This window comes from Nicotiana tomentosiformis, chromosome 3 (assembly GCF_000390325.3).
Source record: "Nicotiana tomentosiformis chromosome 3, ASM39032v3, whole genome shotgun sequence".
Lineage (NCBI taxonomy): Eukaryota > Viridiplantae > Streptophyta > Magnoliopsida > Solanales > Solanaceae > Nicotiana > Nicotiana tomentosiformis.
In genome coordinates, this window is record NC_090814.1 from 33,281,453 (window position 1) to 33,298,182 (window position 16,730).

The following is a 16,730-nucleotide window of genomic DNA, read 5'->3' on the forward strand; positions in this document are numbered from 1 at the left end:
AACATACTCAAATAAGGTATACCAAGAATATTGGATATACCAGTTAACATGCTCAAACAAGGTATATCATTATTAATACTAATCATGGTATACCAATGTGTAGTGTACCAGAATATTATGAATACTATGATTCAGTGTAATCATGGTGTATCAATACATAATATACCAAAAATATTGGGTTGCGGTGCTTGGAAGTTTGCAAAGGGTTGAGCGAAAGGGAGGACTGGGCGGGGCTACTTTGGGGCCAGTTCTTGGAAATTAGTAAACAAGGGGCATGTCGGGTCAATATTATGCTTCGAAGGAGTTTTTGTCCTTTTCCCTAGACAATTATCATGAATTTTGTATTTTCATGTGCCAAGAAAAAAAACTAAAAACCCAAACTGAAAAACCAAAAATAATTAATTTAGTTTTGATTTTGATGATATGAACACTGTTAACCATAATTAAGTAAATGTTTACACAAATTATATTTTTTCTTTGTTGATCTGATGTTAACATTGAGTACAATTAAGTTTATGGTTAAAGTAATTAAGTCTTTGAAGTAGAGTGCGAACAACTCGCAAAGATAGCGCGTCCTACGAGATCAGAAAGTCAAAAGCAATTATCTAAACTTGGTGTCAGAGATCAAAAACATTATCATCACTACCTCAGACTTCCCTGTGCGGCTGTCCCCGTCTCTCCCGGAGAAAATGGAGCATACTCTGGCGCTTGTAGCACTTACTATGTTTCTCTTGTCTTATGCCACCGATTCCGCCGGTGATTTCACCGCCGTTTCAAAACTCCGGCGAAACTCTCAAGTGACAGGAGGTCTATGCGCTCACCTCATAGAACCTGCTGGTTTCCCTTGCATTGAACACTCGGTACACTATCCTCTCCATCCATATGTATATATAACATGCGGATCATTTTCTGCTTTTACTTCTGTGCAATTTCTTTTTCTCATAAATCTCATAAGTTACTGCTCCTCTCATCCCAATTTATGTGACACTATTTGATTAATCACGGAGTTTAAGAAAGATTTTTTTTTTTGAAATTTGTGTTACATAACAAGTCATTTATGTGGTTATAAATCAGGATAAAATGGGAGTTTAAAGTAAAATAAAAATGTTACATTCTTTTCCAGACAAACTAAAAGGAAAAGTGTGCCATGTAAAATGAGACGGGGGATGACTTAACTAACATAGCTAGTATAATTAATTATCTTAACATTGAACTCGTAAATGTGCCCGAACTGATGGATTTGGTTGAACTGATTCATATAGTCGACCTCTAACTAGTTTGCAATTGAGCTGTTCCTAATCGATATGTGATCTTTTCTATCTTGGAACTATGAAAATATGGAATTTTCTATTTCCTAGAGTCTAACTCAAATTTTCTATCTTGGAACTATGAAAAATATGAATTACTTGAACTCGAGATGTATGTTGATATAGACATAGTGTTCTTTGGAATGTTATCTTTATTTGTTTTCTATTTCCTGTTGTATTCAATCATAAGAGGCCTTGTGTGATACTTCTAGTTGCTGATTCAGCTGAAAAATATTCTTTTATAATGAATCCCGCGTAGACGGAGACTAAGGATGGTTACCTCCTTGGACTTCAACGTGTGTCGTCTCGCTCAACAATTGTCAGAGGTGAAATGGGTCCTCCAGTCCTGCTCATCCATGGACTCTTTATGGTAATGTTGCTGCCAATCTCAAATTTCATTTTGCTACCTTCTGAATACTAGGACTTTATTGCATTTTGGTACACCTGTTTGGAGCAGAATTAAATTCCTAATATATTTGCCAACTTACCAGAAGAAACACACTTGCGCTGCGCTCACAGAGAAAAAGAAAAAGGAGAATTGAGAACTTAGGCACAAGCAAAGGAGAAAAAGAACAAGGAAACATCTTATTTTATATTTTTTTTAGAAAACATTCTTTTGGCCCATCCTGGCTTGTTTGATTTTCAGCACAGTGCTATGTTGTAGGATCTATGCACTGAATCTTATAATGGTTAGACCACTCTAAACACTGGCATTTCTTCAAATCAATTGAACACCGGGCTGCCTTTTTTTTAATTGAAATTTCTTCTTTGTTAGCAGTAGACTACATCTGATATCGGGTCTTACTGGTTAAATGGGCTTCAGTTATCACATTCTGGGATGAATTCTTAATTCTAAAGAAGAATGAAGCTTGAAGTTCAAACAGATACCAAGAAGTAAATTTCTTCTTTTCCGATAAAAGAGATATTGTGTCTTTGTGAAGGAGATTGTATAAGAATGTTTTGGAGAGAGCATCTTGTGTAAGAATGCCTTCGGAGAAAGCATCTTATATTAGGTCAGATAAAAAATTTCTGCTGAAGCATCTTAGGTAACAATTAATCTCTCCATTTTCATAGAAATTGAGAAACAAAGCAAATGATGTGTCAGTAGAATTGTACTATGAAACTCAAATGTAGTTCAATCTTATTAGGTATAATTGTATAATTGCTTAGTATTTTATCTGCTCTATAACCGTACTTCCTAAGAAATGCAACTCGAAGTTAATGTATTCGGATCTTAATGTTAAGAGTGTCCCACATGGGTTGAGGGAGTGGGTTGTTGTCTTCTTATATGGTCTTAGATGATCCTCACCTCTGGAGCTAGCTTTGGGGGCTGAGTGTAAGGACGGACATTGAGCTTGAGTTAAGATTCTATATTCACGGTTGGGGGTATGGCTCATTCAGGTTCATTTTCTTTTGCATCTATCCTGGATTTTAATGATCAACAGTAAGATTCTGCAGATGTTGAGTAATGACCAATCAGGGTATTTGCAGATTTAACATTTTGGAGTCTCAATGAATTGAACAGTTATGTAGTAAAAACAAATAACAATACCCTGTTCAGTGACTTTATAAGAAAAACAATATCCTTTTTAGTGGCATTCGGGGTATAACAAAAGTAAACAAGTTATCCTCTGTTTCTTCTGTTATAGTGGAAACAGGGTGTGACAACAGACATGCCATGGGCACATTTCCTCAGTATAAACAGTGTGAAACATATTTACTTACTACTGACAAAGTCTATTTTGGGCCAATTTCCAGTACAAGCGCGAACTTTGACTAACCTCCATCTTATTGGAATTTCAGCCTTAACAGTTCAGATCATTTCATTTTCAGCTAGAACTGCTTCCACTGATAGTTCCTCTGACAATAAGTCACTTATATAGATGCTCTACCTAGATCATCTTAAATCTTCTGCAGAAAAAGGTGGTGTCTGAAATACTCTAACTGCATCTGGACACATGCTCAGTAACTGCTGTTAACCATTTCCTAATTCATCAAAGGTAGCAAGCCCCTGTTTACAAGTCAGTCGAAAAGTAAAAGTTAAGTTGGAGTTCTTTAAGGTAGCAAGCCCCTGTTTACAAGTTGTTTGAAAAGTAAAACTAAAATTTAGATTTCCTTGCTCGAAGCACACGAATATCCTGCAAGAGAGTACAGAGCGCTACTTACATTTCTGGTAGAGTTTACTACTGATGCCGAATCTTGATTTATGGAGGCAGGTGATGCATGGTTCATGAACTCTGCTAGTGAGTCATTGGGCTTTATCCTCGCCGAACAAGGTTTTGATGTCTGGGTTGGAAATGTGCGTGGTACACGCTGGAGTCATGGACATGTATCTTTATCAGTGAAAAATAAGGTAACATTCTATCTTGTGTTTGTCAAATGTATATGATTATTTCTCTGGTTTTGCATATGTTTTGTCTTTCATGAGGTAGTCTAGCAGCTGTCAAAGGCGAATACAAGATTTATACTTGATGGGTTCGAACTTTATTCTTTAGCACTTAACCAATTAACTTTTAAAATTGTAAGTTCAGAATTTGATATTTTTTAAAATTTTAGTGATTATAGATGGGTACACACACACACACACACACACACACATATATATATATATATATATATTATGTGTGTGTGTGTGTGTGTAATGTACGCATACATACTCCGTGTCAAAAATGCTGTTGAGTTGAACCCATTCATTTTACATTGCATCCTCCATTGGAAGCTGTGAACTCTTGCTCTGAGCATTGGATTTGCTTTGCATGCCACGGTCAAGCCTTTGTTTCGTGCTTACTAAAGTGTAGGCTATCTTTGACATGAGAAATAAAAGGCTGAGTCATGGAAAGTCTACTGTAGACCATGGTGGTTTTCTTTTGCTTATTAAAAAAAAAAAGGAAGAAGAAGAAGAAGAAGAAGAAAGCACATAGTGACTTTACGGATCAAATGATATGCAGAACAGCTTCATAGGAGGAATTTAACTGTGTGATGCTGAGATGCTCAACTGGAACAAAGTTGAAAGTAATTTTAAATCTGTCGTATGTAGGAACGTGGTACATGATCTGGTGGTTGGCTTCTGTGTCACAAAGAATTTAGAGCTCAATTCTTTCAATACATTTATCATGATCATCATCTTTTCCACAAAAAAAGAAAAAGAAGCAAAGGAAAAACGAAGACAGATAATGATTAACCGACAACTGTATTAAGTAAATTCACCTTCCAACAAAAACACCTTTGCAGCAAGTAAATACAAGATTACAAAAGAATTCAGTTATTTGAAGACTTTAGAGTATCATGAATCAGTTCGGGAATGTTTTTTATTTTGCTTGCAGCCAGAATTAATTCATATAGAGAAAACAGATTTCAAGAAACAATTAAACAAATATCCTATCAATACCCCTTAGGTTGTCCGTGAAGAAAATATATTCTTTCCATGATACCATCATCGAGCCCTCTCCATAGTTTCTTTTCTTTTCTGTGTAATTTTGGTTTGAAGTATATGTGGTGAAAAATAGTGGTAATTCCAGTATCAATGCTGGGTACAACATTGATGACAATGGAGGTGGGGTGAGAGATGACCATTCATGATTACACCTAAGACTTTTTGGTTGCATGAAGGGTGGGGGGCGGGGGGAGTAAAAGCTAGAGAAATGCTGATAATGAAGGACCAGGAAAGCCTCATGGCCAGGGTTCTCCAAGAATGCATAGAAGAGAAACCAGTAGGTCTTTTTATGATTTTTTGTGTGCACAACGACGTAATCTTTTAGAGACATATTCAATGGGCTGAAGGAACAATTCAAGGGTATACGTTCACAAAGGATGAGGTGTGTGCGTGTGTGTTTATTAAGAAAACAAGAATGAATTTGAAGTGGATTGTAAGATGAAAGGGGCAAGGTTAATATGTTATTTTTTTCCTCAAAAAGATCAAGGGTCAAGTGTTTGAATCCCCATTCAGTGGTTCAATCCCAAAAATGGAAAACAATCTGAGCCATGCCCCAGTTGATTGTTTAGTACCCTACTTTCACTTAATATAGTGTTTTCATTAGATTTGAAATGACATGATTTGGTTTGCTTGCAAATGAATGTACTCCTTTCATCCCGCAATTCACGAGACACTTTATCTCAATGTTGTCTCAGAACATTGACAAATTTACTAGTAATACTAATTTGCATATTATACACAATTTTTTAAGAATTCAAATTGGCTTGAGATTTCAGTTTGAAAGATGAAACTTTGATGATGTTCTTGTTTCCAAATTAAATCTTCATAGAAAACCTAAGTCATTATTTGGTATACTTTTTCTTCTTTTTTAATCAGTCTAATATAAAAAAAAAAGGGCAGCCCGGTGCACAAAGCATCCCCTGATCACGCAGGGTCCGGGGAAGGACTGCACTCCAAGGGGGTGTGATGCAGTGTTATCAAAGGCGAAAAACGCAAAAAAGTTCTATGGTCTGTTGGGGCTTTAATCGCAAAGTGCAAATAAAGAGTGGGCTTTAACGAAGAAAGGCGCAAACGGAGAAAAACTACAAATATGTATGTGTAGTCCAAGACTAATATCTATAAGCATGAATACCAAATATATGGACCAAGAAATTGAATAAAATTTACGATAAAGTGAAATAACAATTGTTTAGTGTCGCCTCTTCATGATTACGCTTATCGGCAAGGAAAAGTATGCCTTAGAGCATTGGTGACAACACTGAAGCGCCCGCTAAGCGAGGCGAAGTGCTCAACATGTTTTGAGCCTCGCTTCAGGGCTTAAGCGCGCCTTTGATAACACTGGTGTGATGTAGGCAGCCTACCAAATGCAAACATCAGTGACTAATTCCACGGCTTAATCAGTCTAATATACTTCTATTAATGGTGTTGAATATGCCAGTGAAACTCTTTTCCACGCTTAGCCAATATTTTTCTCCTATTGGACAGAGGATGTGCTAGTTACTGCCAGAGATTCATGCATTTCCTTGTTCTTATAAAAGTATAATTTCTTCCCCAAAAGCCATCTCAAAAGAATAATTTCTTCCAGAAATCACATATGCAGTTCCTGCCTGTTTCTTTGCAGTTTCTGATGATGTGCTAGTTACTAAATATACACAACTTTTTGTAATGGAAGTGTCTTACTTCCTCGGTTGAATTTGTCTTAGGAATTCTGGGACTGGAGCTGGGAAGAGTTGGCTCTTTATGATCTTGCCGAAATGATTCGATATGTAAATTCAATCACAAAAGCAAAAATTTTGGTTGTTGGACATTCACAGGTTTTATTCTTTCGTAGCATCCATGTTCTTATGTAATTATAAGGTTTTTCTCTCCTTGCCATAGCATCTTATTTATTTTTTTTTTACATTTTTATTTTCAGGGAACAATCATGTCTCTTGCTGCTTTTACTAAGCCAGATATCGTGGAGATGGTCAAAGCTGCAGCACTCCTTTGTCCTATATCATATTTAGATCATATCACCACAAATTTTGTCCTTAGATTGGTCAAAATGCGTCTTGATGAGGTGCTGAAATAGTGTGTTGCCATGTTAGTTTCACTACATATATGACTTCAACAATACTCTGACAAATTTTATGCTATGAATTAGATAATTCTTGGATTGGGCATCCATCAGCTTAATTTCAAAAGGTTCCACTAAATCTTTCACTTCTTTGTCCAGTATTCTCATGATCTTCTATTGCCTTTATTTAAAGTTATGACACATTTTACTATAATGTTTGCAGTAATATGGGGACTCAAATCATGGATATGATGTGTGAAGGGCATATTCACTGTGACATCTGGCTGAGTGCTATTACAGGTTCTTCTTCATTGTCCATCCTCACTTTCTATGCATTTCCTTCTTGCTTATTACAAGTTCTTATTATACTTCTTAAGCTGGAATGTGAAGGATTGGCTGTAGCTTAGTGATGTGAAAAAGAATTTGGTCGGTTCTAGCTTCTTTTGTGATGCAAGATCAAGAAGGCCAAGAATCCAAGAAGTTCAAGAATCCATTCAAGATTAGGATTTCTTATTTCCTAGTAATATGGTTCTTGTTTTAGTAGGATTATCCTATGCTAATTAAAAGTGGTTACTACCCTATGCTAATTAAGATTGGTAAAATAGCAAAGTGAATGGTGACATACTAATTGTTGAACGGCTTCTGATAAAAAGAATTGCTTTTCCTGAGTTGAGGGCAGTATTGTGAGGAGCGTGAAGCGAGGAAAAGCGACAAGCCCCTTTTCGCTTAAAGCGTGAGGCGAGAAGCGAAGCGCTCGCTTTTTTGAAGTGAAGTGGAATTAAATAAAACCAAAATAAATAAATACTAACAACAACAACAATAACATACTAGTATTATCCCACAAGTGGGGTCTGGGAGGGTAGAGTATACACAGTCCTTACTCCTACCTAGGGATACAAAAATACATAAAGGACACTAAGTGATGTATCAAAGCTACTGCTACAAACACGGATAAAGCTCGACTACCTAACCCTTTACCGTTATTCTCAACCTCCACACTTTCCTATCCATGGTCATGTCCTCAGTAAGCTGGAGCAACGCCATATCTCGCCTAATCACCTCTCCCCAATACTTCTTCGGCCTACCTCTACCTCTCCGTTGGCCCTACAATGCCAGCCTCTCATACCTCCTCACCGGTGTATCTGTGCCTCTCCCTTCACATGGCCGAACCATCAAAGTCTCGCCTCCCGCATCTTCTCCTCCACTGGAGCCATGCCCACTTGTCCCGGATAACTTCATTTCTAATTCTATCTAACCTGGTATGCACGCACATCTATCTCAGCATCCTCATTTCATCCACTTTCATCTTCTGTACATGAGAGTTCTTAACTGGCCAACACTTCACCCTATACAACATAGTCGGTCTGACCACCGCTCTATAGAACTTTCCTTTAAGTTTTGGTGGCACATTCTTATCACACAGAACACCGGAAGCGAGTCTTCATTTCATCCATCCTACCCCAATACGGTGTGTGACATCCTCGTCAATCTCCCCATTCCCTTGTATAACTAACCCAAGGTACTTGAAACTTTCTCTCCTAAGGATGATTTGTAAATCAAGCCTCACGTCTTCGTCCTCTTCCTGAAATGCGCCACTGAACTTGCACTCCAAGTATTATGTTTTGGTCCTGCTTAACCTGAAACCTTTAGACTCCAGGGTCTGCCTCCAAACTTCTAACCTCTCGTTGACACCACCACACGTCTCGTCAATCAGTACAATATTATCTGCAAATAGCATGCACCACGGCACCTCCCTTTGAATGTATCGTTTCAGTGCGTCAAGCGCCAGGGCAAATAAGAATGGGCTGAGGGTTGACCCCTGGTGCAACCCCATCACAACTGGGAAGTATTCCGAATCCCCTCCCACTTTCCTCACCGAGTCTTAGCTCCATCGTACATATCTTTAATAGCTCTAATATATGCAACAGGAACTCCTCCAGCCTCCAAACATCTCCACAACACCTCCCTTGGCACTTTATCATAAGCCTTCTCTAAGTCGATGAACACCATATGTAAATCCTTCTTCCTCTCCCTATACTGCTCCATCAACCTCCTAACAAGGTGAATAACTTCTGTAGTCGAACGCCCGAGCATAAATCTAAATTGGTTCTCTGAAATCGACACAATTCTCCGCACCCTCAGCTCCACCACCCTCTCCCATACTTTCATAGTATGACTTAGTAGCTTGATATCCCGATAGTTGTTGCGATTTTGTATATCACCCTTGTTCTTATACAATGGGATCATCGTACTCCATCTCCATTCCTCGAGCATCCTCTCGTCCTAAAAATGACATTGAATAACCTAGTGAGCCACTCTAAGCCCGCCCTACCCACGCGCTTCCAAAACTCAACCGGTATTTCGTCTGGCCCGGTCTCTCTTCCCCTGCTCATCTTACGCGTAGCCCCATCTACCTCCTCAGCCCTTATACGTCTGCAATACCCAAAGTCTTGACGACTCTCGGAGTGTTCTAAGTCACCCGGCACAATGTTCCTATCATCCTCTTTGTTCAAGAGTTTATGAAAGTAAGTCTGTCATCTCCATCGAATAAGTGCCGCATCCAACAACACTCGACCATCCTCATCCTTGACGCACTTCACTTGGTCCAGGTCACGAGCCTTCCTTTTTCGCACCTTGGCTAGCCTGTACAATTTCTTATCTCCTCCTTTGCCTCCAAGTTCTTCATACAAGTGTTCAAACGCGACAGTCTTAGTCGCGGTAACTGCCAACTTCGCTTCCTTCTTAGCCACCTTATATCGCTCCTTGTTCTTCCTCTTCTCCTCCTCATCCACGCTCTCCACAAGCTTTAACTACTGAAAATTTTAATTAAAAATTTGGCAGTCACAACACAGAAACTACCAGAGCAATCACAACAAAAACGCAAAAGAAGAAGAAGGGAAGGAGAAAAAGAAGAACTGAAGAACAAAAAGCAAAATTGGCAGCAACTCGTTTCAATTTATAGGCCAGAAAGGAAAAGAAAAAGAAGAATTGAAGAAGAAGACAAAATTTGGCAGCATTTCGCTGCAATTTTAAGCACCAAAAGGAAAAGAAAAAGGAGGAGGAGGAGGAGGAAGAAAGAAATCATACCTGAGCCTTGAAGAACCTTGAAGACCGAAGAGTGCTGAAAACCCTAGGTTTTTTAGTCGCTCTGTCGCTGCACTGCTTATTTTGTGATAAAAGAACTGGGTTTTTTTCCCCCTTAAGAAGACCATTGGCAGTGTTTTAAATACAAAAGCGATCGCTTCTATCGCTTCACGCTTTGCATCCACTTCTCGCTACTATGGCAGAAGCGCTCGCATCCAACTACCTAATACGCTTCAAATAGGTGAAGCGCTTCACTTGTCGCCTCGCTTCGCTTTGCACTTTAAGCGCTGAAGCGAGCGCTTTTCACAACAGTAACTTGAGGGTCTATCGGAAACAAGCTCTCTACCTTCACAAGGTAGTGGTAAAGTCTGCGTACACACTACCCTCTTTAGACCCACTTGTGGGATTACACCGTTTTTTTTGTTGTTGTTTTAGTAGGATTATATTTGTAGTTCTAGTCAAAATAGTATTGTTAGTTGGTATTCTGTTCTTACTAGATTTCTTTTTCCTATTTTAGTTAGGATAGGATTTTCTTAATAATTTCATCTATTTTACTCGTTGTAAGACCTATTTAAAGGGTTCAATATGCTGAAAATAAAGGGCGGTGATTAGTTTTTTTAAGCTCTTGCTTAAAAAACGTGATTTGCCTTTTATTTCGTTCTCCCATTATTTAACACTTAGTGCAATCTTGCGGGATTGAGGAAATAGTGAGTAAGGTTCTTTCCATTTTACATTCTTCTCACGTGAGTTTGAAGAACGCTTTCGGTAGTATTGTGAAAAACTTTAGCGGGATGCTTTTGTTTTTCTCTCTTCTTTGTGCTTAAGAGGTGCAAAACCTTGAAAGTACATTATTTTGACACTAGCATATGAAAGAGATATTTTTTTCGCTCTTTTGTATCTGCAGCTTGGCAAAATGACTATTTTCTGATACTAGCTGTCCATTATAAGCATATAACCTGGGTTAATTGCTGGTGAATGGTTCAACTATCTTATGCAAAAATTGGCCCTAACAATATGTAAATGGTTGTGCTGTTTGCAAAGAACGAAAAAAAGCTGATTGGCATAAGCAGCTTTTCAGTTAAATAGAAGGTAGATCCTAGAAACATCTTAAAAGTCAGCCTCCAAGTCATTTGAATATATCCTCTCTATGAACTTAGTTTGGTGCTTAAGGTTTTTATTGCTCTACCCACTAGAAACTTCCATTTTGTCAGTTATATGACTAGCCTTGGAAGCAATACCTTTAGATTTCATTGAGCACGTTGGATATCGCTACTCCTCTTTAGCAACTATTAATAAGCTTAAAGGAAGAATGGAGAATTTATATCGCTGATCCCAACTTGTTTGCGACTGAGGCGTTATTGTTGTTGTAACATAACTAGGCAACTTTCTTCCGAATGGTATCAGATAATCAATGGCATTAGGAATTGTTAAGAATGTTGTAATAATATTGTAAATGATAGTGTATCAATTATGATTAGTCGGATTTAATTAGATTGATTTCGTAATTAGGTAGAATATTTTCCTTTCTATCTTAGCACTTGTATGTTAACTATTTAAGACCCAGTAGCTTGAGGGAATAATCAAGTTACATTTTCACTCAATTCTTTCTTCCTTAACTTGTTTTCCTCTCGCATAATGTAGCATTGTATCTATAAATACATAAGGAATAAGAGGCATTGTTCTCAAGCGTTTTCATGCTTTCTGCCTAGCTTATATACTGTGGTTGAAAAACAACTCCTCCCTCCATTTCAATTTATGCGACACACTTTCCTTATTAGTTTATTGTAAAAAGAATGACATATTTCTATATTGGGAAACAAAACTTTTCATTTTACCCATTTTACCTTTAACGAGAAGCTTTTATAGCCACACAAATTGAAGGCCCACAAAAGCTTTTACCCTTCAAGTTTTTAAAACCACAAGTTTCAAAAGTTTTCCTTTTTTTTTCTTAAACTCCGAACCGAGTCAAATTACGTTGCATAAATTGAAACGCATGGATCTGAGCAAGTTTGCTTTAAATACTTGCACTGTAATCTCTTCTTTACTGTTTGTAGTAACTTCTTGGTACTTTATTAATGAAATTTATCTGACCTTATCAAAAAAATACTTGATAGTTATGTTCAACTTCATGCATAGCATGTTTGCTTATCCTTAGATAGCAGGTTGGTTGGTTTTATGGCGTAGTGGCATTTGGTCATGGCATTCAGTATCAAAATATGTGATTCCAAGGTGGAAAAAATTTTCTTTGCTTTGGTCATGTTAATTCAGTTATATTCTTTTGTTCATCCTTGATATCCTTCATCACCATTGATGGCATTATGGGCCCTTTTTCTTCCTCTCTTCCCTCACAAACCAAGCTTATGTGATATGGCACCTAAGATATTCATGCAGGAAAGAATTGTTGCTCAATGATTTTTGCAGTCTTCTAATTAAGGCATGAAACTATCTCAAAAAGTATGAACTTTACTACGTTCTCCATGTTTTCTCATTGATCAATATTCGTGCAGGGAAGAATTGTTGCTTCAATGATTCACGGATTGATTTCTATCTTGAATATGAACCTCAGCCATCATCCTCGAAAAACTTGCATCATCTCTTCCAGAGTATGTATATACGTTCAGATTATACATACATATCATTGTATGTAATTCTTATTTTCTTTTTCCAAGTGGGATTGGGAATAGTAAGCTTGGCCCATAGGGTTGGGGTTACAAGGACTGGATGTCAGATCTGGTTTAAAGCCAGAATCTCGACCACTGAACCAATACCGTGGGGTTTGTCTCCTATTCCCTGTTCATCTCAATTTCTTGAATCAGCTATCTTCAGGTTTTTGTTAATGTCTCCTGGTCGAAGTTTAAATGAGGACTTTCATCCTCTTGGGCACTGTTTTACCTCCTTTGTTTCGCCAAATATGTTGATGTTGTTATGATCATTGCTACTTGGAGTGCGTGCACATGTTGTTTAACTGTTCATATTGTCATTATGGTCCTTATATTCCTGATCAAAATTTTGCAGTGATTCGTAAAGGGAATTTTGCTATGTATGATTATGGAATGTGGAGAAACCTCATGCACTATAAGCAACCTGAGCCCCCAGAATTTGATATCAGCCAGATTCCCACTTCATTGCCATTGTGGATGGGTTATGGGGGCAATGACGCATTAGCAGATGTCATAGACGTCCAACATACCCTAAAAAAGTTGAAGCCCAAGCCAGATCTGCTTTATATTGAGGAATATGGTCATATTGACTTCCTCTTAAGTATAAGGGCAAAAGAAGATGTTTATGACGACATGATTATGTTTTTCAATTCTGTACAAAAGATAAGCAGTTTTAAGTAGTGTCTGATTAGTATACGTGTGGTGGTGCTGGCCTATTCCATGTTCAAAGTCTTGTATATATAGCATGATGATGTAGCTGGTGCTACCTCTTCAGACTGTAATAGCTTCTGGCAAATATGGTGTGTATATAAATCCATTCCCAATCCTTGTACAAGTGGTATACGAGTGTACAAGTCTGTCAGCCCCTCCAATTTTTGTTTACATACTCCTACCTCCATTTTGAATCATATGCAACATTCAAGAGCTAATCAGGAATCAAGCAATCAATCAATATTCAGTATATATTCGTGTAGCGCGATACCAAATAAGTATACAAAATTAAAGAGGATCTGAAACAGCAACTGGAAGAAGGTGTATGAGTAAATCATACCTCTTCAATTCGTTCGATATGGAAGAAACGGTGAGGAACTAGGGTTGTGAAAAGAGGAGCTAGGGTTTTGGGACAGTGCTGCTTTTTATAGTGGTGATGACAGTGATAATGCGAGCATTTTGAGGGTAAAGTGGTAAATTAGTGTTTGAAATGTCTTCTATTAGATTCAGTGTTTGGGCCGTTTGAGCTGCTGCACAAGTGGAAAAGTTTGAGGAGAAAGCCACTTTTATGGATGTATTTGAAAAATAGACAGTATTTGTAATGTATTTATTTATAAAATAGAAAGAAATATGCGTTTTTTCTACTTCTTCTTTGTATGCATAAGAATGAAAGTGAATACACAAATAATGCTTCAATCTCAAACTTAACTTCTCAACGCAACAATAATTTCAATTCAATCCTCCAACAACTAACTAGCATTAGTTATAGCCACTTATCATTGTCAACCATTGTGGAATGACCGTAGGAATACTATAATTGTTGTAGAGAAGCACAAAACTGAAGGTGAATAATAATAATTGTGAGCAATTAAATCCCATGTCAAGTTTCCAAACATTTTTGTTAAAATTTGATCCCTAAATAAGTATTTTAACTTCGTGACCGTTCAATCAATCATAACAGTTCAATCAAGAGCATTTGAAACTTATTTTCATATGTAGCATTTGCTATTTGCCAAACACTCGATGATTATGGGCTGTAGTACTCCTATCATTCAAATTGGATCCGAATCCTGATTCGTTTGTCAAATTGTTCGGCAAATAGATCGAGTGAATGACACAGCTACCCACAAAAACAAAACTATTTACCCTTATCTACCTATTTTGTTTTTCCACCTATCAAACTAATTACATTTCCTACCCATAGTAGCTTTTGTGGGAAATTTTCTCTTTTTTCTCCAATTCTTTTTTATTTCTATGCTTCTTTTCTTTTTTCCTTTTTTTCTTTCTTTTCTCCTTTACATTTTTCTCGTTTTTTTTTTCTTTTATTTATTTATTTTTGCCCAAATCATATTATTGTTATTTTTACCATAACTTATTTCACTCTCAAATTTGACTCCTTTATTTTTTTTCTTTTTATTTTTTTTCTTTATTTCTTGTTCCTTTTCTAATTCCACGTGATTGCCATGCAAACCTTGATCTCCTTCCCTACAAATATCAGTACACACTATACCATTAGCAGTAACACAACCAGTTATGGAGCAAGAAAACATAATCTACGGCCACTAAATCTCCATAAATACTTACTAATTAGAATAGATATGATAATAAAATATTAAAAAATACAATAAAAATATAAGTAGCAAAAAAGACTTCTAGTACCATATGATACCAATATGGTATACATGTATACCAATAGAGTATATGATTGCTCTAGAATATTGCTACAACTATCTGCGACTATACTACTATTCCAAAACATTAAAGGATACAATAAAAGTATGAGAAAATTACATGCTCGCATTGCAAGCTAAATATTTGCAAAGCAACTTTCTCATTCCGTATACTTACAAGGTATATAGTTGTATGAGGTCGTTCCAATAATTGCCTATAACTATAAAAAAACTATTATATAATACACATAATCTATGTCCATCGGCACAAAAAAAATCCCAGCACAGCAAATTATGATCATATAAATAATTCCATAATAGAATTCACTTAAAAATGCCGCTAAAACAACCAAAAAAATGTTAAAACAACCATATGATACCAATATGGCATATACCTATACCAACATAGTATACAGTTTTACTAGTTAATTTTCGACAACTATATGACTATACTACTATTACATAACACACATGCATAAAGAGAAAAATAAAAAAATAGTGTACCACATATTAATATAATAAAGTATTTCAAGATATTGTACTATATTACTATTATTAACAGAAAATTAAATAGTGTACCAATTAAATGTAACTAATCAACCAAAAAAGGATTCAACTAGCATATGATACCAATATAGTATATAACTATACTAATATGGTATATAATTGTACGGGGTCGTTCTAACAACTGCATATAACTATAAAAACTATTACACAATACACAAAATCTATGTCCATAGGTACAAGAAAATCCAACACAGCAAAACATGATCATATAAATTATTTAAAAATAGAATTCACTTAAAAATGCAGGTAAAACAACCAAAAAATATTCCAACTACCATATGATACCAATATAGCATATAATTATATCAATAGGGTATACAGTTCTACTAATTAATTCCAGTATGACTATACTACTATTACATAATACACATGCATAAAGAGAAAAATAAAAAAATAGTGTACCACATATTAATATAATAATATATTTCAAGATATTGTACTATAATACTATTATATAAAACAAACGCATAAAGAAAAATTAAAATGATTACATAATACACATGCATAAAGAAAAATTAAAAAAATTCAAGATACTGTACTATTCTACTATTACTAAAGAAAAATCAAACAGTATACCAATTAAATGTAGCTAATACAACCAAAAAAGGTTCCAACTAACATATGATACCAATATAGTATATAGCTATACCAACAGGGTATACAGTTGTGCGCAAAAAGTTTTAAAAAGTTTTTTTTAATTCAATTATTAAACTGAAATAATATCAGTTCTCATATAATCTAATTAACTCATATAGATGATACCCACATGGTATATATCATATATTATCACAGTATCATAGATGATTGGTTCATTCCTTCAAAAAATTAGTAGTATACTATTGCAATTAATTATATATTCTTAAATTAATTATTGTATACTAATATTATATACATTATAACATTTTGGTATACAATACGAATCTATCTTATTCGCTAGTTCAACTCAATTCTTTCTTTTTGTTTTGCTTCTGCTATCTGCCTTCTCTGCCACAAAGTGGTGCACAAATAGTTCCTAAAACTGAAAAATAACCCTTCCATTAGTTTTGTAGTCAAATATTCTCAAAATTGGCCAAAGCCTACAGTATGCACACAATCTTCTTCCTCTGTTCATATGTCGGCTCAACCGTTGAAAATTTTAAACTTCCGGTGATCCTCCAACAAAGGTCCCTACTTCTACTAATCACTTTTTTTTGTCGCTGATCTAGCTTATCCCTCCCCATATGATATTGAAGCAACAACTTT

General features: G+C 36.2%; 1 protein-coding gene across 3 annotated transcripts; it reads left to right on the forward strand.

Moving 5' to 3' along the window:
* The first annotated feature begins 557 nt into the window (after nucleotides 1-557).
* Nucleotides 558-13,375, forward strand: LOC104092270 (triacylglycerol lipase 1). Of its 3 annotated transcripts, none has more exons than XM_070196839.1 (9): nucleotides 562-860; nucleotides 1,567-1,677; nucleotides 3,520-3,660; nucleotides 6,444-6,554; nucleotides 6,656-6,799; nucleotides 6,884-6,924; nucleotides 7,020-7,096; nucleotides 12,388-12,483; nucleotides 12,896-13,375. In XM_070196839.1, exons 1-9 carry the CDS (start codon nucleotides 690-692, stop codon nucleotides 13,219-13,221), a joined length of 1,218 nt encoding a protein of 405 aa, XP_070052940.1. In that variant the 5' UTR covers nucleotides 562-689; the 3' UTR covers nucleotides 13,222-13,375. The 3 variants fall into 3 exon arrangements, with proteins under 3 accessions (XP_070052941.1, XP_070052940.1, XP_070052942.1); XM_070196841.1 differs by having other exon boundaries at nucleotides 731-860; nucleotides 1,532-1,677; XM_070196840.1 differs by lacking the exon at nucleotides 12,388-12,483 and having other exon boundaries at nucleotides 558-860.
* Nucleotides 13,376-16,730: the final 3,355 nt, after the last annotated feature.

Bases quoted from the DNA above. Each gene is read 5' to 3' on its own strand.
- LOC104092270 (XM_070196839.1), top strand. From the start codon at position 690: ATGGAGCATACTCTGGCGCTTGTAGCACTTACTATGTTTCTCTTGTCT. The intron at 861-1,566 runs GTACACTATCCT...AATCCCGCGTAG, and splicing joins TCCCTTGCATTGAACACTCG to ACGGAGACTAAGGATGGTTA. The intron at 6,925-7,019 runs GTTCCACTAAAT...TAATGTTTGCAG, and splicing joins CATCAGCTTAATTTCAAAAG to TAATATGGGGACTCAAATCA.